General features: G+C 38.0%; 1 protein-coding gene across 1 annotated transcript; it reads right to left on the reverse strand.

Moving 5' to 3' along the window:
• Positions 1–436: 436 nt before the first annotated feature.
• On the reverse strand, positions 437–21,206 carry bend4 (BEN domain containing 4; the record flags this gene model as incomplete). The annotated part of the gene is given in 8 exon segments (XM_083559740.1): positions 437–2,367; positions 7,079–7,319; positions 7,604–7,678; positions 8,259–8,350; positions 8,743–9,300; positions 20,415–20,865; positions 20,867–21,169; positions 21,171–21,206. Coding segments are annotated over 8 exon segments (2,010 nt in total). The 3' UTR covers positions 437–2,113.
• Positions 21,207–21,624: the final 418 nt, after the last annotated feature.

The following is a 21,624-nucleotide window of genomic DNA, read 5'->3' on the forward strand; positions in this document are numbered from 1 at the left end:
TGCAGAGGCTGTAGTTTACTGCCATCTAGCGACAGAGAAGAGAAATGCACTTAATATGAATATCAAATTGGGGCCTGAGCTTGTACAATTGAAAAAAAAAAAATGCATCCTGTGACATTAAAGAAGAATAAAATGTAATAATAATAATTAAAATAATATAATAATTCATGACATAATTATGATTACCGATATTATATAGGTAATTAATACATATAAATTTCAGCATTATTATAATTATCTTTATTGTTATAAATATATTGTTATTATTGTTATTGATATGAGGATAATAATTATACAAAATTGTATTATTATTATTATTATTATTGTATGATCATTTTTGGTCACGGCAAGACAAGATATTAAGATTTGAATGACAAATGGAACAAAATTGTACACTTATATCACATTAAGAAATATCATATCATTCAACTCATTATACTCATACTCTATATTTTATTTCATTGTATTTTTTTTATTGTAACTTGCAATAAATGCCCTGTTGATTAAAAGGGTATGCAAACTTTTGCATACTTCTGTAACCGTTCTGTTGTGTATGCATACTATGTTTGACTGCATGATTAACAAATCTTGTCACATTTTAATTAGAATATGAATGAATAAAAAAATTTCAACCTAAATAATTATTAAAAAAAACACACTAACAAATACTGACACTTGTTATAGCAATATTCTATTTACATTCAGGGACAAAGAACAGTTTATGGTTCATTTCACAGTGCCCACACAATTCCTATGTATAGGATAATAGGGTAAGTATCTGAGCTACTATGGGTTTACACAACCACAGTAAAGCACGTTACACACATACGCACACACGCACACACACATTCGCATCTCCAGTGTTGTTCTTTTACTCAATTAAGACCTCGGTAATAACATTAGTTTTGAATTTTGGCTAGTTTTTGTTGAAAGAGCTCGATCAGTCTTTTCAGCATATGTAAAAGTCCCAGCAGACAGAAATTGGCAGTATGCAAGTTTTGAGTTTAAGGCATCACAGAGTTGTCCATAACCAAAGAATTAGCTTTGCACCATGACCCATGGATAAGTCCAGCCTTATGATTACACACATCTTTGCAGTTGACCATGCAAATGCTCAATTCAATCAGGCCAACAAACCTGTGTATAGATTTTTTCCAACAAACGATTTATATTAGATCGGCCCCTGAAATAGAAACAAATTAGAGATTGCCATATCTGTATACTTTTATATTCACAAACATGGACACTTTTCAGAATCGACTCCATCAAATACCATGAGACTGATTATACTACAACAATCATGTGACCACAAAATCAATAAAAAAATGATACTTTAAACTACTTCACCTTGAAGTAAATAAATCACTGATATGCTCTTCATTATATAGAATGCAGTTTTAGAATAGCACCTTGTAATTATGTTACATGTGCACACAGACTCGGACATTAAGGAAGCGCACATCCTTATTTACAGTGAACATCATTACGATGAATACATTTATGTGAATTTTTCTACCTTTTGTCGAATGTCATATGATGCTTAATCGGTGTAATAAAAGACATAAATTATGTGATATGACGATTTGTGTACTTCTCCCTGCCATGTGTGACTCCACGCCCTGAAAAACACAGTGCTCAACAATGACCTGCAGGAGCAAACACTTGGCTATTACACTATTTACAATGCTACCATATTACAGCAAAAGGAATTCACTTGTAACAGTGCATGCTGTAGAGCAGTGTTTCTCACTCCTTGTCCTGGAGTAAACCCTGTCCTGCACATATTCTGCTCCTCCTAGCTCTTAATGCACATCATCAAATTTGTAACAACTCTGAACTGGCTGATTTGCACAAAAGAAAACACTGGAATGTACACCACAGGGATACTCCAAGGCCTTGATTAAGAAAGACTGCTGTAGAGAATGTCTTCATAAATATGAGTCTCTGGAATGCATTAAAATTTTCATTTTGTTGGTTTGTTTGCTTGTTTCCTCATTAAGTCATGATGAAATCCTGGTCTCAATGTTAACCGTCTATAATAAATAAATGCATCTGACGTTAGAGGACACTGTATTAAAGGTGCAGAACAGGCTTTAGTCATCTTCAGGAACACCTAGTCCACGATGCCATTCTGCGAGCTCTTCATAAAGAGCTCATCTTGAGACAGCTGTCCATCGTAACCTTCCAGGTAGAGGCTGCTTCCGCTACTGCTGCTCCCGCTACCGCTGCCTCCACCACCGTTCAGGAAGGTTCCCACAGCCCGGCCCTGGCGTGCATGACCCACTGCGTCACTGAACACTTTATTAATCTGCTCTTCAGAAGGCATCCACCAGTCGGGGTTTGACGCACAGTGCATCCGGATAAACTCTGGATCAGTATTTACAAAGAAAAACACAGGTTTAGGAGAAGTGCAGGTGGAAAGATGTGGATGTTGTAAAACAAATGTATGACCAAATCAATGCGCTACATTCAGCTACAGTACGTCATACATCCACATGTATATGCAACAATGCAAATGAATACAAATACATCATCCAGTCTTCTAAATGAATAGAAATACATACATTGTGGAAAATATGTATTTAACACATTCCAATGCAGCAATTCACATTCACCGATTGTGCTTACAGGAACATTTTGGAGTTGCAAAATCCATCAGTAACCATCTTGTTGCAAAGGTCATGGGAGAGCTCTTTGCCTCCACCCATCAAGGTACATGCATCCTATTATCATGCATTAACTCTGCTAATTCTATTTAAATGGATAGGAGGTACAGTGAAACTACTTAATAAAATCAGCTGCTGCCTTGCCTGGCCTGTGCCCTGTTTTTCTTAGTGTGTTCGATACTTTTTTCTTTTTTCTACCATTCCACTTAATCGAATGTAACTTTTATATGGATTCTAGCATTATGGTTTCTTCATAATCTGTAAAAAAAACATTCTTGAGTTAATACCAATGTCTTGATGTGAATTGCTGTATTGAACCTGTGTTTAATAAAAATTTTTTTTGACATGTTGGATACTTATTTCCCCTTTTGTATAAAGAATATATTAATTTTTATAAAGCTTGTCAAAAGGTCTTTACAGGCCATCTGGTTGAGAATAGAGGTGTGCATCAGGACTGGGATTCTGTGTACTGCAACAAAAAAATCTCTCTATATTTTTTTAGTATCTCAGAGGGAGTTTTTTCTTTTCAGTCACCCCAGGCTGCTCATCAGGGATATATACACATCATTCACCTTAATTCTTAAATTCTGTAAAGCTGCTTTAAAACAATGTCCATTGTGAAAGCGCTATGAAAATAAACTCGACTTGACAAACAAAGACCACACTGCTGTTCATGTTCATGTTTGCATGACATGCTGACCATGCTGAGATTTCTACTGCTTTTATTGTGTGTCCTTTCCTGTGTTTCTCAGGTCATAGATAATACAGTATTTTAAAATTCTTCTTGTTTAGGCCTACTATGAGTTTGAATCGGAATACACCCTACTAGGCCGACTAGTAGGTTAAGTGCCTATCAATTTAAACTTTATATTTCAACAACCATTATATTACAGCTTGTCAAGGGACAATACTATAGAAATAAAACTTGGATATACTTTAGTGTAGTCAATGTGCAGGTTGTATAGTAGTAAAGATTTACTGTTCTCTGAAAATAACTCAACATACAGCCACTATTGTCAAAATAGCTAGCAACAAAAGTGAGTACACCCTAAGTGAACATGCCACATTGTCCAAAGTGTCAATATTTTGTGTGAGCACCATTGATTTCTAGCACTGCCTTAATCCTCCTGGGCATGGAATTCCCCAGAGCTGCACAGGTTGTTACTAGGATCCTCTTCCACTTTTCCATAATGACATCATGGAGCTGCTGGATGACACACCTTTTGCTTGAGGATGCCCCAAAGGTGCTCAATAGGGTTTTGGTCTGGAGACATACTTGGCCACTCCATCACCTTCACCTTCATCAATAAAGTTGTCATCTTAGCGATGTGTTTGGGATCATTTAAGAAAACTGCCTTTCAGTCCAGTTTCAGAAGGAAAGGCTTCATGTTCTGCTTTAGAATGTCACAGTACATGTTGGAATCCATGTTTCCATCAATGAACCGCAGCTCCCCAGTACCAGCAGCACTCATGCAGCCTCAGACCATTATTCTACCACCACCATGCTTGACTGCAAGCAAGACACAATTTTCTTGCTACTCCTCAACAGGGTGTTGGTGGAGGTATGCTGGACACCATCTGAGCCAAACAAGTTTATCTTGGTCTCATCAGACCACAGGACATGGTCCCAGTAATTCATGCTCTTGGACAGGTTGTTCTTCAGCAAACTGTTTGCAGGCTTTCTTGTAAACCAGCTTCAGAAGAGGCTTCTTTCTGGGATGACGGCCAGCAAACCGACCTGTTGTAGTGTGTGCTTTATGGTCTGAGCACTGACAAGCGAACCTTCTGCTTCTGCAACCTCTAAAGCAAAGCTGGCTGCACTTATCCGCCTTTTTTTTAAACCAACTTCTGCACCCGACGCACAGCACAAGGACACTTCTTTGATTGCCTGTTTGGAACCCGTCTTGGAAAACCTCTGTATAATCCTGGCCACTGTACTGTAACTCAGTTTCACGGTGTTACAGATCTTCTTATAGCCTTGGCATCTTTGTGGGGAGCAACAATTCTAATTCTCAAATCCTCAGAGAGTTCTATGCGATGAGGTGTCATGTTGAACATTCATTGTTCAATATGAAAGAATTGTACTCAAAACACAAAATTTTAACTGCTCTAATACAAAATACACAAAAAGCAGACTAAAAACATGAACATGATAAAGAGGACGTGTGGCTTTGCATGGTTACATGACGTACAGCTGTTATCACTTAGGGTGTACTCACTTTTGTTGCCAGTTATTTAGACTATAATAGCTGTATGTTGAGTTATTTTCAGAGGACAGTAAATCTATATACGGCTACACAAGCTGCACATTGACCACTGTAAAATATTTCTTAGTTTTATTTCTATAGTATTGTCCCTTGAGAAGGTAAAAAGTGATTTTTAATAATAGTTAAATGTTTTAGAAACAAATCTAGGCAGATTTAGGTCTACTATGAATACACATACAGATATGAGTTTTCATAGCAATAACCAAATGCATAGCAGAGATGGTGGCAATGTGCTACACATAAACAAGTTCAGTGTTTGGATGCTGACAGTCAGTTCTGACAATCAGATGCTGACAGTCAGTTCCCACCCAAATATGGCAAAAGCAATTGTATGATGGACCTAGTAATAAAAATTACATTAATCATAAGCTCTGTTCTGGTTGCTCTATTGAAAAGAGTTCTGGTATATGAGCAGGAAGACATGGAGGCCAGGAGTTCTTGAGCACCAACTCAGCAAAGTGTTTTCTCATTTTTTACATTTTTAAACAATACTAAGAATATCTGAACTAGTAAACAAAATTTGTGGGAAATTAGCAAAATGGTTTATCAAATTAGAAGGAAATGTGCAGCCAGAAAACAAAAAAAATGGGTTTTGGTTACTAAAGATTTATGAATTGGGCAATCTAAAGAAATTAAAGGAAAAAGTGACAGATTTGTATGTACAGACTAAATATCAATAATCACAATCAATCATAACTGTAATAGCAGAGGTGGTGGAAGTAATGAAGCACAAATACTAACTGTACTTATGTAGATTTTTCTGGTATCAGTACTAGTCGGTACTTTTTACACTTACTCATTACATATTTACACAAATATCTGTACTTTTTACTTCTTACGTTTTAAAAACAGGCTCGTTACTTTAGTTTTAATTTATTTCGTGAAACGTCAATATTTTTTCTTATCACTGCGCGCCGTTTTCATCTCATCAACCAATTTCCCGTCTTTGTGTGTTTTTTCAATCTACCGCTGGTGTACCACTGGATGAGACAGAGATGTAAACATGAATGAGAACAGAGACATTCCTGATCACCTGATCATCATCATATTTTCTCTGCTTGTGTTCTATACTAATAAATAAATAAACTCCAATGAAATAATCATTTTAATCAGTAAACATTTGTTTTACTGATGCACCAAGTCTTAAATGGACCAAAAGTCTGCCATGATGCACACAATTAACCCTCCGGGGTCAATTAAATGCACCGGCACGTTTTATGGTATTTCTTTCCTCATAAAATGAAACAAACATAAATTACTCTGTGTTTTTTGATCGTACAGGAGCAATTTACCTTTTAAATCTGTAAAGTGTGCTCTCTCAGCCGTATTTATCTGTCATATAAATATATGAATAGAAGGCTAAGTTTAAATAAACCAAATACACATCTAAAACCGTAATCCGTATGAACTGAAGAGGTACAGTTTCTCCGTCTCACCTCATTAACCGTCCGTGTGGAAACATAGCAATGGTTTTTGTTTGGTGTCCTGGTGATTTACACAATTTACAACACCAGAATTACTTTAAAACATTTACATGAATATTTTGATTTCATGCTCTATGTTGAGGATGGTTTCACTAATAATAAACATATATTTGCATAAAACATCAATATTTGTCCTTGCCCATGTTGATTAAAGTATTAAAAACTTTAAAAGTATTAATTTAAGGTACATTTAGAATAGATTAAAAATGTGTGATTAACTCATGACAATCATGCGATTAATCACAATTAAATATTTAAATTGATTGACATCCCTAATATTAATATGAGGTCCAGTTACCAGTGTGACACTAAAACAGGTAGTAGTAATGGCTACTTTTTACTTAAGTACATGTCAGAACCCAAACTTCTTTACTTTAACTTGAGTACAAAAGGATAGTAAATACTTTAACTTTTACCAGAGTATACTAAAACACGAGTATCTTTACACGTACTTAAGTGAAGGATGTGTGTTTTTTTGCCACCTTTGTGTGATAGGTTGTCTTACTATGATTAATAGTGGGTTGATGACAGTCTCCTGCCAATTTGTTGGCTATAGAGTCTGGGGAATACCTTAATCAGATTAAGGTATCCCCCTGAATATTCTTGTAAACACGACATTCATTCTGTTTTTGATATTTGCTCTGTGGATGATCTGTTATACCTCTGAGGCAGCTGACTTTGACAGGGTTGAGCGGCCGTCTTTCAGGTCCTGTCTCGCTCATGTGGGCTGAGCGTTTTCTCTTGCCCAGGCCACATGAGTACTTTAACTCATCTGTAGTAAACACAAATCGGATGAGGTAGCGCAGCAACCGACGGCCGTCCTTTTTTGATGAGTTTACTGCCTCGTCCCACTGTTTGTTGGTGATGAAGAGAGGATAGTTCCCCAGCAGCTGCTTACTTCCCTGTATGCAGATCAGTCAATAGTTAATAACCCATCATGTTTTATTTCCCAACCCAATCAATCAGCTATTGCCACAGGAACTACACCTAAGTAAATTAAAATATAAAAAAGGAAAACAAAAAGACAAATCTCTCAAGCAGAAAAATCAAGATAGTAAGCCTCACATAAACTTACAGCAACAATGATGGAGAAACACGAAAAAACTTTCACTAGCATCATTTTATGTAACATTAAGTGCTATTTTCACAGCCTTCACATAGCACAGAACTTAAATGTCAGTCTCACTTCTGTTTTCGGTCTCTGGTGACAGTTTATTTCGTAGAGGTTTGAATACTCCTGCATTGCACTCCTTGCACAAGTCTAAAAGACAGAAAAAAAGATTTCCTGAGTCTGCTTAGTTTGTACCTTGAAATTTAAACTCTACCACAATATAACTTTAAAGTGATGTTTAATAATAGTTTTAGAAACAAATATATATTTTTTAAATTTTCTTAATTAATTTTTTTGCCAAATCAAACCAAACTACATACTAACCAGGGATTGTTAATGCTAACACATGCTTCCTTTAAGAAACACATAAAACAAATCTTTTTTTCACAACTCATGTTGAACCACAGGGCAGTGTAACACACTCAGAGGAAAGCACTATTTGCCCTCTTCCGTATACATGCTCCCAGAGTCACCCAAAATTGCCTACTGTTGCTGGAGAAAGAGTAGGCCATCCCTCTTTCACTGAGGGTGGCCAGTTTAGCTTCCTTTTCTCCCAGCCATGGGTGGCATCTTCAGGACTGAACTCAATCTATAATCTATAATCTTTAATTAAATTAATTTTTTCAATAAAAAAAATCAGTAAAATCAGGTTCAAATACAAGTGTAGTTTGTGTTTGTTAAATGGCATGTAAACATTTTCCATCTCGAAAGATAATAGCAGATTTCTAACCTCAGTGAGCTGCTCCTCAGGTGGTTCAGTCCTGAGCTGGTTGTAGTGTCCCAGGACAGATTTAAAGAAGTCCAGCACTGTCTGACATGGCACTGTAGGACACACACACACACACACACACACACACACACACACACACACACACACACACACACACACACACACACACACACACATACACATACATACATACATGACATGTATGTTCATGACATGCATTATCAACTATAAAAAAACTAAATATAATTCCATGGGGAATTGAATAGGGCCATCAATAAATAGTTGATGTGCAATGTCTACTTGTCTTTAGCTTGAATAAACTCTACAGTTAATGGTATTTGTAAATATACAGTACTTAAGCTTAGCTTTAGTTTTTCTTGATTTGTCTGTTCTGAGAAATATGTGTGATTATTCTTTCCATTGCAATGTCACATTATGTACATATATTAAGAACGAGTGACCTAATATCATATAGCATGCACACCTGGAGCACTTTCTAGCTTTTGCCTCAGCTCCTCGTTCTCCTGCTGCAGACTCAGCACCTCCTGCTCCAACTCAATGCAGCGTGGGCAGCAACCTTCCTCCTCCTCCTCCTCTTCCTCAGGCAGAGTGGAGGAAGGATGTCCATATGAGTCGGAGGGTGCTGGAGATGCCCAGCCTCCCAGGTTGTGTGCTGGTGATGCTGGTGCTGTGGGCCCAGGTTCGGGCTGGTGGCAGCGCTCACCCTCTGAGGATGAAGCTCCAGCCAGCAGGTAGTTTTGCAGAGACTCAGTGAAGACCTGCAGGAGAGTTGAGGTGTGCTGCGAGTTCCACTGTTGCCTCTGTTGACACTCGTCCTCCACACTGCCTGCCCGAGACTCATCAGGCCTGGGCTTAACAGCCGGCTCAGGCGAGCATCCAGCCTCCTGCTTAATGATGGAGTTGATGGAGGAGGACGGGGGGCTCAAAGTCCGCTGTGGCCCCAGCAACCTGCCATTGCTGTTAAGGAGGCTGAGCACTCGACTGCACTGCTGTGCAAATGCATCAAGAATCAGGCGGTTTTCTGTTAAAAGTGAAGAATGATAAATAGATTTATTAAAATGTTAGTGTAGAAAACAAGGCTTTTTGAAATGACAGGTAGCATGCCAAGTAGATTTTCCTCTTTCACAGAACTACTACTAAAACTTTTGGTTTGACCCTTGGACATCAAAGGAACCATGTCTTTCCTCTGAGCGGGTTTTTTTTTAATAACCACTGCTAACATGTAAGAAGAATTCTGGATATCGCTAAAGATTTTGTGCCTTAAAAATCCATTTATTCAACAGTTATTCACGTTTTACTAATTTATTGGCTGTTCCTAGAATATTTCCTCTAATCACACTTTACATATGTATATAATTCTATACATACACTTTTATTTCCTAATTTGTTACTGCAGGAATATTTTGCCCTAAAATATGAAAGAATATCAAAAAATTAAATGTGGCTTCTTAAGGATCTGTTTACTCTGGCAGTGATAAAAGCAGAGCCTTTGGTCATATACTGTCTGTAATGTCAGCTTGCAGATCTGTTGTGCAAATGCAATATTGCATTAACAATTATGTGGTTATTAACTCTTACTTGTAAGATATTGAGTCCTCTGATGCAACTGCATTGAAATCTCCAACAAACCTTCTTTCAAATCTTAAACGTCTTAAAGATTTGAGAAAAAAAGGCTGACAATTTTACTTCAATTGGAGCCAAAACTAATTTCCTTTCCAGTCAACAGTAGCATGAAATGAGTAATATTTTATGGTAACACTGCAAATACCTCTTTCTAAAATGTGAATATTTATCAGATTGCTTCTTTTATGCTTGAAACTCTTTAAATAAATGCAGGAACGTTTCCATTTATACTTTCTTTCGGCTTCTCCTATTAGGGGTCGCCACAGCGGATCATCCAAATTTGATTTTGCTTATGTTTTTACGCAGGATGCCCTTCCTAACGCAACCCTCGCCATTCATCCGGGCTTGGGACCGGCACTAAGAGTGGCTGGGGTTGGTTTCCTGACCGGGGATCGAACCCAGGCCGCAGCCACTAGACCACCAGGGGACCAGGAAGGTTTCCATTTGTCATAAGTATATAGACCCGTCTTTACTGAGCTGTTGTGCTACAGTAGTTCTTTCTAAACCTTTCAATTTCTCACATCCAAAATTACAAATCAGCATCAATTTTCTGATAGAAAATAAAACATGCTAAAAGAATTATTTAACTGGAATCAGATAAAAAAGATATTTAAAACCTTGCAATACAATTAAAAAATGTCTTCAAAGAATTTAATTTTTAATAATTTATATAAGATAATTTGTTTCACAATCATATTTAAGTAAAATTGACTGTTTGTTTATTTAAAGATCTGTCGAAAGTATTGTATCTTATACAGGGCTTATTTGAAAAGTAAATGTTTCCAACTATCCTTGATCCTTAAAAATGCCTAATGTAGACATTGTCTTGAGGGGTTATTTTCCTTTATATAACTGAGATACATAAGAATTTTGCATATACACAAATAAACAACATAAAAATCTAAAATTTTTTTCATTGGCAGGGGAGAAAATATTTACTTAAATGATTACAAACATCAAAAAATTAACAGTAACTGAAAAATGTCATCTAGTAGGTCTTGGATAAAAAATAATTTTTGAGCTGGTGAGCAGAGACAGATTTAAATGCAAGGTGAAGATTTATTTAAAGCAGACAGATCCGAGACAAAATCTAAAAATCGTAGTCCAGGCACATGCAGGGTTCAGTCAAGGTGTGAACAACATAGACTAGGCAAACTGAATTAATCACAAACCAGATACATACGGATCAAAACCAGAAACAGGAAGAAATGGCCTAGTAAGGCAGTATTAAAGCATTACTTTGCAAAGAAAAGGCGCATCTTTGTCCAGTATATACAGACACACATGTTGAGTAGTGATTGCTTAGTGATTGGTATCTTCTTACTATAGCATGAACATACAAATCAGCATCATTTCAACAGCAAGCAGAACATTTTAAAAGTAAAAATGATTAAAGAAACTCCTGACTCTAACTTGTCACAACACCCGCAGCCTGTTGAAGTTGAAAAGAAGGTTTTTGGCTCATGATAATTGTAATAGATATCAATCAGTGTTTAACTCATTAATATTGGTGTGCTAAGAGTAACATTACAGTCTTTTTTTTTTTTTTAGATAAAGTTGGCTAAGCAAGTAAGTCTTTTAATAGGACATTATAGCCATAATATATCATAGTACATTGGATACTTGAGTTAATTTGAAGGCAAATACTTTTAATCGAGTGAAAGTTTAAAGGGAGCACTTTAACTTTTACTGTAGTAATATTTTGGGGTGTTTCTCTACTTTAACTCAACTACATGTTTTATGTACTCCATCCACCACTGCTTATAAGTAAACGTAATTGTTATCCTGCTTCACAATCTGAATCCGAGTACATAAGCATCACTGTGTTTACTAGCAGAGATAAAAACAAGAGAAATTCAAACATGCTGGCAATGTTAATAAAAAGTAGAACAGCAAATTCAGTTTCTGTAAATGTGATGAATACTAAAATCTCAATAAACTATTTGGTACATTTTGCTAGAAATAATAATAAAGAAAATATGGATGAAACTATATTTCACAAATTTGTAAATTTAATTCATGAGGATATGCAGATGGCCTTGAAGGATAGATGATGAACACTATCTTGTAGAACCAATGCCTTTTCAATAATCCTGAGGGTCAGAATGTACAATCATTTGAACATTTCAGTAGGTAGAGCACTCGAGATGCTCATAAAAACAATTGAGCAGGATCTGTCAGAGAAAAAATACTAATAAATCCCTAATCTACTAATAAAGAGCTCAGTTTCTAGTATTCTGTACGTACTCAGTTATGAAACACCCAAAACAATTATAATTTCATTCATTCATTTTCTCCCGCTTATCCATAATTTGGGTCGCGGGGGCAGCAGTCTAAGCAGGCCCCCGCCTTCGACTGCTGCCCAATCCTCACAGCACCGTCCCTTACGGTCCCTCCTGCAGGTGGTGAGCCCACGGGAAGGTGGCCCCACGTCACTCCGACGTCACGGACCTTGATATTTCCCTCGTAAGGGACCCCCGGAGCATAGAGGGTTAAGGGCCTTGCTCAAGGGCCCAAGAGTGGCAGCCTGGCGATACCGGGGCTCAAACCCCAGACCTTCCGATCGGCAACCCAGCGCCTTAACCGCTGGAGCCACCACTCCCCCAAATTAAATTATAATTTCACTTGGAGTTAAAGTTCTGGGCTTTCAAATAATGCCTTGATTTCTGGTACAACCCTTTATATGGTAACATTTTAACATCCTGACACCGGCCAGTACAGAGAAAGTGCACTGTGGGAATGTTAACAGCTGATACCTGATTCCAAACAAAATCGATAAGATTCTGTTTCACATTTTGATCAGTGCGTGACTTTCACTATGTGAATAAATCATACTTAGTTAGCAGGTTTTAGACAGTTACTATTGTTGTAACTGTTTAAACAGTAACAGTTAATAAGTTACTAGTTAAATGGCTCCTTACTCATCATGTTCTCTGCAGAATCATAGCCAAAAAAAACCCTTTAACTAGTATTTACGGCATACAGCAGACATCTTGCTCATTCACAGGAACGTAAAGAAGTACAGAGTAGTTTTTATATATTTTCCGCTGCTATTCCTATTGATCAGAGTTGCTCAGTGGTAAAGGCTCTGGGTTACTGATCAGAAAATCAGGAATTCAAGCCCAGGTATCACCAAGCCACCACTCTTGGGGGCCCTAAGCAAGGCCCCTAACCCTTAGTGATTCAGGGGCACTGTATAATGGCTGACTGTGCCCTGGGATATGCAAAGAAATTTTTTACTGTGCTGTAAAGTTCATGTGACAAGTATTCTTTTTTTCTTTCTTTCAACATCTATGGTCAAGGTGTATAATCTGTGTTGTTTTTGTGAGGGTATCAACCAACGCCCAGTAGTGTCTTCTTCCGTTTTACTTCAGATACCTGCAAAGGGGAACATAAAATATGGGGGCTTGTCCGGGTTCTGAATTTCTGTTTTCTTTTATCTTATAATGTATATAGTCCTGTTTATGATTATTGTAAATGTGTAATATACATGGGTGAAAGCAAACGGAAATAAGCTACTACTTGGTCTCATTTATGTCCTATTCTTCTTCCAGATACAGTTACAAAAACAACACCCATCACACCCCTTTGCCCTAGACATTAAATGGGGAGCATGTCTGAGGTTATCATAGAGCTACAACATGGTTAGGTGGAGTTTAGTAACACAAGGTAGAGACACAACCCCACATCAACAAAAAAAAACCCAAACAAACACAAATTTAATGCAATTTTGAAATAAAAAAACATTAAGGTTACTTAACATTTTCAAAGAATGTTGCAAGCCAAAACACTATGGAATATATTAAATACAACCACAGCAACATCTGACAGGCTTTCCCATAATGTCAAACTAGTATGCCATATAAAGCATGTATGATACAATGCCCACGCACGGCACTTTGAAAATGCACTACATGCAATATTTTTATATGAGCTGCACTAGCTTGGTGTGCCTGGCAACCAGTAGTAACATTTATAGATGTATACTACTCACAACCAACACTGAGCACCAGGCGTATTCTTATACTTTAATAAATAAACAATATAATCAACCATTTGCATGGCTGGAGGCTGAAATGCTGTACTTTTTCCTCCACTCGATATCTCACCACTGATTACACGTTAACTTGAACAGAAAATTCTGAATGTGTTCCTGTACTACACTGGACACCCTGCAATCAGGTTGATTAAAACATACTGAGCCAAAAAGCACATGCCAGACAGGCCTAGAGACTAAATCTAAGTGGTACATGAACCTGATAGACGGTTATAAAGTTAAAAAGCAGGTAGCAGCCTGCCTCGTGTGTATCAAGCACAAAATTGCGCAGACAGTCATGCATAATCGACTTTTAGAGCAGAACACCTGGGGCCTGCATTACGGCTGGTAAGTGATTACATGCTACTACCATCTCATTATACTCTCATAGGTGCAGCATGATGAATAATCCTCACTTCCCACGCCGTCTTGATGTATTCCCAAGTTCTTGTGTTCATTCAGCTAAATGTTCTTGCCCTGACTCTCCATGGTCATTACTAAAGCTCAGTATCAGGTTACAGGTTCAAGCCATGCTCTTTAGCTTTATCATAGTATTATACATTATACAGTACCATCAATATCGTGTGTGCTGGACCAGAAAAAGACACCAAGACATAAAAAAGTACACCTACTCTTGAACTAAAATAGGGTAAGAAAATACATATAACACAAAATGTAAAAGTGATTTATATATTAATTATCTGTAATTCCCCAAGCTAGCAAGAATCCCTCTGAGGGGGATTCGAATGTGAAAATTCGTTCCTAAAGTTAGGAAATCGGCCATGCCATGCAAATCCTTTTTTAGATGTGCATTTGGGCTCCTGATGACATTTTCATCTTCTCTAGCAGATTCAGTTTCTTGGCTGATGAGATTAAATTCTCTAATATGTCCTGGTACATCACACCATTCATGTTCACTTTGATGGCCCATAATGCTCCAGTTCAGTTTACAGAAAAGCAGCTCAATACAATCATGTGCTCACCAAAGTACATGAGATGAAACATGGTTGAGTAAAGTTTTACCAGAGTGTTACATTTTTGCTTCAGCTGATGAGAGAATATTGTTCCAATATCTATCGTTCTAATATGTGGACATGCTTTTGAGATTAATTGTGCTTTTATGAACATCTCACGTTGATATTATGAAATGAATTGTATTGACAGGCTTATTTAAGGTCATTGCTATTGTATGGCACTGTAACACTTTTCATTTGTGTGTTGTTTAATGCTGTTCCTGAGAACATCTTCTTCACCTTCTTCATAACTAATCCTTGCATGAGATCTTTTCCAATAACGACAACAACCAACATTTACAATGATACCAATGCAAGCTGTAAAGTCCACAGGCTACCAGAAGCCTGTTTATTAATGTAACCTTTAAATAAGTGTATATTCATATAGTCTCTGAAATGTTTATTCTATATCACATGATATCCTTGTTTATGCTTTGAATGAACAATTCTTGTTTATTTAGGTACATAAGCTACTATGAACATACATTTGAAGAGAATTTATGCACTCATGGTACATTTTATAACTTTTTTAGTCAAATATGATCCATCAAACAATTTAGATATTAGTATTAGTATAAGTTATTATTAAGTATGGTACAGATTTTAATATTCATTTGTTGGGCAGGATTACAATGCATGAGACCCAATAAAAAACAAACAAAGTTGCTTTTGTCTATACTGATGTAATAAATAGCATAAGACAATAAAATCATGGGTCTCTAATTTCCGCACACCATAATCCATGAATTAATTCCATACATCCCTCTTTTTCAGAATTCAGAATTCACTGCAAATCTGACTCAAATGAATCCTTTTCAGGTTTGTTAAATTTTACCTTGTTCAATTAGCTCAGTTTCTACCTGCTGGCCATTTTCTCAACCACATCTTCTCAGAAGGATTATCTTGCCATTAGTGTGCTCAGCAGGGCGTGAAAATCTGGAAATCCGCCGTGTGACATTGTTTACAGTGGAAAGCTGTACACAAATAAAAGTCATTTGAGCTCAAATGTAAATTGACTGACTAATAAACCCTCCATATTCGTCACCCTCCCGTCCTCAGTCTACAGCTGTACGCTGAATTCTTGTGTTTGGAAAAGATGATTATGAATTTGTTACCCTCTCACAAAGGCACGGGGCAACCAATTATGGAAGCATGCAGTTACTGTGGCAGCCGTGCGATGGGCATGTGGCGCCTGCAGTCACTGCGCCGTGTCTATCGAAGGAGAGCAGATGTGGAGATTTATTAATATGCACAGCGGCTCCGTTGACTCACTGAGACGTGCTTGATGATATCCTTCCCTCACACTTCTCTTTTCTTTTGCTCCCTCACTTATATCCTCCCGCTTCCAACCTCTGGCTTCCCCAATCTCTCTCTCTCCTTCCCTCATTGTGTCTCTCCCTCATGTGTTTTTCTCACTTTATTTCCTCCCCCTTTTCTCTCCTCTTTCTTTTCATCTCTCATCCTTCTCGTACCCTCTCATTTATCCTCTTTCCCGTCTTTTATCTTCATCACTGCACGCAACATGCCATGCCGAGAAAGCCTCTTGATATTTCATTCAACACAACATGCGCCGCAGAATGAAATTTATGAGCCTCATTTGTTTTAATCACAGCCTCTGCCTGGATTGGGAGAGCTTTAAAATGTAATTTAGCTTTATTGCACTGTTTCCAGAGCCTAAGTATTGGAAAGGTAAGTGTTTATGAAACAACATCATCTGCAGCTCTAGAAAATAGCTAATCTGGCTCGGAGCAAAAACGTGTTTTCATCTAAATTCATGTAGATTACAGAAGATAAAGATCATTTCTTTCAACATATGAATTTATTTGTTTAAACTAATCTTAGTCACAAGACCCAAAGGTTCCCAGTTTTAAAGTCCAAGCGTAGTTTTAATACTGCACTAAAAAAAAAAGACTTTCAGTCACATTTTATTTAACCCTAGACAATGCTCAAACAATTAAATTGTTGAGCTGAACTGAAACACAAAACTGAGGAAGGTACACAAGATGACACTTTTATTAGTATTTTTTTTACGTATTTATGTACCTATTTGGCAACTTAATATTACAATAATCCACTCAGGAGTTTAACCATCCGAAGCTTTAACGACTGGTCAGAGCAATAGATTATACTATGAAATACAAAGCTTCTGGTTTAAATGTTAACACCCTGATACATGTATTATTTGTGCTCTATTGTATTAAGTAGAAATAATGCAAGCCTGCAGCACAACCATTAATCATGTCTATATTGTGTGGCCTCATTTCTAGATTGTTCTCTCTAGCAGTTGTGCAGCAGTATAAATCATTAGTCTATCAGGCAATGTCTAAACTAAAGGCCAATTAATGGAAACTGAACCACTGTATCGGTGCCTGAGACTTTTTTCCCCTGAAACACATGCTATGACTAAAAAATTGACTGGTATGATCACATGTCAATAATTGAATGACTGTATATGCCAATTCTCAAAAAGATTGTTTAAAGTCCAAGTGCACTGAGAAATGCTTGGGACATTTTATTTGAAAAAAAATATATATATATCTACAATATCCACATCTTATATATTGGAATATATCTAAAAAGGACACTCATGCTGGATTCTAGTCTGCTTTCTGGTACTGACATTATGCTTGCAGAACATTTCATACAGGAATCTAAAGCCTTTATCACAATTATCTGTTTTTTGCCCTTAATCCAATACTTATCGCAATACAATATCACTTTCAGTAAAAAGGGGACATTACAGGATTTTAAACTGAGTCCATGTTATATAGGTAGAAGAGCTCTCAGCACAGCTGTGACACTGATATATTGTGTGTGCTGTGGTGAAACGGGAATATCTGGCACAGCTGCACTGATGCTTTGACGTCAATGCCACTCTCTCTCCTGCTCTGCCAAAAGTAATTCTGTGGTCAGATGAGGAATAATGTGCATAAGGTGGATGTTTCTGATGCTAAAGGCTAGTTTTATATGTAGCTGTTGTTCTATTAATGCTGGAAAACCAGCAATGCTTCTTGTCATGTGAAACTGGAGCCAGGTTTGTCAGAACCAGATACCAAGGAACGTGTTATAGTAACACAGCATAGAACATCACTATGTGATTTGGTAAAATCTGTAGACATATTCTTCATACTGCCCCTGGAACCATAAACCTCTCTCTTTTTAGGGGTATGGCACACAGAAATAGAAATGACTGAAGGTTAACTTGGCACTAACAATTAATTCAAGATTGTTTAAAAAAAAATCGACACAACAATCTATGCTGGCAAAAAAAAAAACCCCACAAACCATGTCATTAAAAAACATAAAACAATCCAATATATTAAACTGGACTACATTAATCTGAAAGCATCTGCAATTCCTCAGAACAGAACAGAAAACGTTTTTTATAGCTAAAATGTGTTAAGCTGTGCTATAAAATGTTCAGGAAATAGACTGCTGAACGAATAACATCAAATCCAAAACCTCCTTCACCTAAAACTGGACCTACATACAAAATGTAGGAATAAACACCTACCTGCCCGAGGTCAAAGTGCAGACTCCTATTAAAACTAAATCAGATTTTCATGAATTGTAGCTACATATCCAAACAACCGTACACGTTTAATTAATTTTTTTATTAAAGAAATATATATATTTTTTGCTTTCATTCATCCTGAATCCACAGGTTCCTGCTAAACCAGAAAACAGACCTGATTCGTGACTCTGACCCTAAACCACGAGCCATCTCCTGTGTTATTCCAATTAATCATATCTCCAACAAGTCTGTATGAAAGACTTGAATCCTAAGAACAATGATTTCTTAAATAATTTTCATTATAAATATGCATAATTTTTACAAGTGCAAATGTTTGAATGACCTTTAATTAAGGCTTAGAACTTAATAGACTTGTAAGGCCTTAGTTAATATGTTGGTACGTCTCACTCAGGACAAGAATTGTCTTAAACCTGAATTGACGGCCGATCATAATGCCAGAGAATAAACCCTTGTGGTAAACCCAATAATCACAGGTTTCCTTAATGAAGCAAATTGAATTCTACAAAGTGGAGAAAAGCTATAAAAAAAACATATTGAAGGAATTTCAGTTCACCATTTCCACTGTCATTAAGAAATGTCTGTTAAGGGGAACAGTAGTAGTCGAGGCAGGTTCGAGAAGACCAAGAATCCTTTTATGAAGAACTGCCAATTTTGATCCAAAACATACCTCAAAATTCAACTTAAACTTCTAACAAACACAAGGCAAAAGTTTTGGACTCGCCCTCACAGTCCCCAGACTGAAACATCATCAAAACCTGTGGGAAGACCTTAAACATGCAGTGTATCCAAGACAGCCAAAATGAAATTCAGAACTAGAAGTGTTCTGCAGGTTATGTGGTTGAAAATGACTAAAACAAGAACGGAAAGACTTCTAGCTGGCTACAAAAGCTGTGTGCATGTTGTAAGATCTATCAAAGTCCATATCTTTTTTTTGTAGTTCAACAAGTATTAAAAAAGTATTGAAAAAAAAATGTTTGCAAAAAAAAATTGCAAAATAAATAGCTGAGGTTGTGTTTACTTTTCACTCTGAAGATAAAAAATCTATCATTTGGTGAGAACTGCCCAAACCTTCACATTCTGCTGTAGATACAGTTTTTGTGAATCATTTTCACCCCCACATCAGTTTCTGACCACAGGATTGTTGTTGGCTGAAGTTTTTTTTTTTTTATTGGGAAAGTGTTTCTCTTCCCAACAAAGACATTGAGGTGTTTTGAAACTTTGGCAACCTGCTGTACCGAGAACAATCAGCGATTTAAATAACATCTGTTCAGCAGTGGTCCTTTGGTGGGCCTAATCCTGTAATGGACAGGATATCATGTTGCTGACAAATTGTGTAGAGCAACAGATGGGCTCCAGTCAGTAACTGTATCCCTGCAAAGTGCATAAAGTGCATGTATATGTTAGGTGTTCTACACATTAGCATGGACTATATAAAGTCAAAAGCTTTTCAGATTTCTATTTTCAGCTGATTTTTATTTATTCATAATAATATACACACAGAGTCCTTGGTGTTTATCGAGCCTCCAGGGTGTTAATATGTTGAATCATGCTGTGTGAAATAATACAGTGTTGAATTACCAACTGCAGCTTGTCTAAAATGTAATGCCAGAGATGTTATTGTTAGACTTGGAGTTTCAGTCTATGGAATATAAAAAAAAAATGCATGATCTTTAAAGCTAATGAAATGCCCATGAGTGATTTTTATAAATCTGGTATGTTATAATCCTTCACGATGTAAATGAAGATTCACTGAAGGATGCACCAATAAGAGCACCATCTTTGTGACAATATACAGTGTGTATTTCCAGATTAGATGTGTGTGTGTGTGTGTGTGTGTGTGTGTGTGTGTGTGTGTGTGTGTAGCTTCAGCTGCTCTGACTGCTCCAAGCCCTAAAAAGAAACTTTCTGCGGTGAACTTGTTCCCATACCTGAGCTTATTTCGTAAGTGCAGTCGGGAGACTGGTGACCGGCGGGGTATCGGACTCTCCCCTGGTGGCCGAAGAACGCCGCTGCGCTGCCGAGCGCTGATGAGACTGAGGTCGATGACGATGCTGATGCTGATGCTGCGCTGGAGGTCGCGACTCTGGGCCTCATGTCTCCGGTGAAGCGATGCAGCGATGGAGACTGGTGCTGCGCTGGATGGATGCTCGTGTGATGGAGCTGCAGTCGCTGCTGATACGGGTACGCCTGAGCGTGCGCGATGGCCTGAGAGCGCCGCTGGCTCGCGACGTCCCCCAGCTGTGGGATCTCCACCATGGTGGGTCGGTCGTGCCTCGCCTTGGCGCGCTTGCTCGCGAAGCTGCGCGGCTGCCCGCCCATTTTGGGCGCCGAGAGACCGTCATCGGCCGCCAGCATCTCCTCCTCCATGCCCCGCGTCCCCTAAAATCCCCGCCGCGCGCGCTCGCGTGTGGCCGCGGGTGACGTCGAGTCCCGGCGCTGGCCGACCTAAAGCGCGCCGCTCTCGCGCTGCCTTGCGCCGTCTCTGTTTCGGTGTCTCGGCGTCTCGCCGCGCGTCTCCAAACACTTCCAACTGCGTGCGGGTGTGTGTGTGCGCGTGTGTGTGTGTGCGAGGTGACTTTACTGACATGCTGCTGCTCCAATCCCCTGGCGAGAACAACGCGCTTCTACCAACAGGGAAACACTGGCGGGACCGGCGCGCGCCCTGCGGGGCATCTGCACCGAAAAAGTGGGAGTGTCGACGGAAAGAGGAGCGTTAGCATACATTCACACACACACACACACACACACACACACACGGAAGCCGGCCATGTTTTGTCATGTAGCTTTTTGACTCCTGCCTAGCAGACAATAAAGACCCCCCCCCCCCCCCCCCCACACACACACACACACGCGCGCGCGCGACCAGATACACACTCCATTATAGATCATTGATCAAACATTTTTTTACATTTTACATTTTAACAAAACACTCCTGTTTGAGCTCATACACGACTTTTATATGCATCATAAAAAAAATTAATGCATTGGATTTTTGGCAAATCCTCACTGCCATTTCAATGCAGGCTTTCGTAATAAGATCAATAAAAGATATAGCATTAAATCATAAAAAAAGAACCATAAGGAACACATAAAAAACTTAGAATCTTACCTGCTATAAAAAGTTTTCACATCAGAAAT

Source organism: Silurus aristotelis (assembly GCF_946808225.1).
Source record: "Silurus aristotelis genome assembly, chromosome: 14".
NCBI classification, from domain to species: domain Eukaryota; kingdom Metazoa; phylum Chordata; class Actinopteri; order Siluriformes; family Siluridae; genus Silurus; species Silurus aristotelis.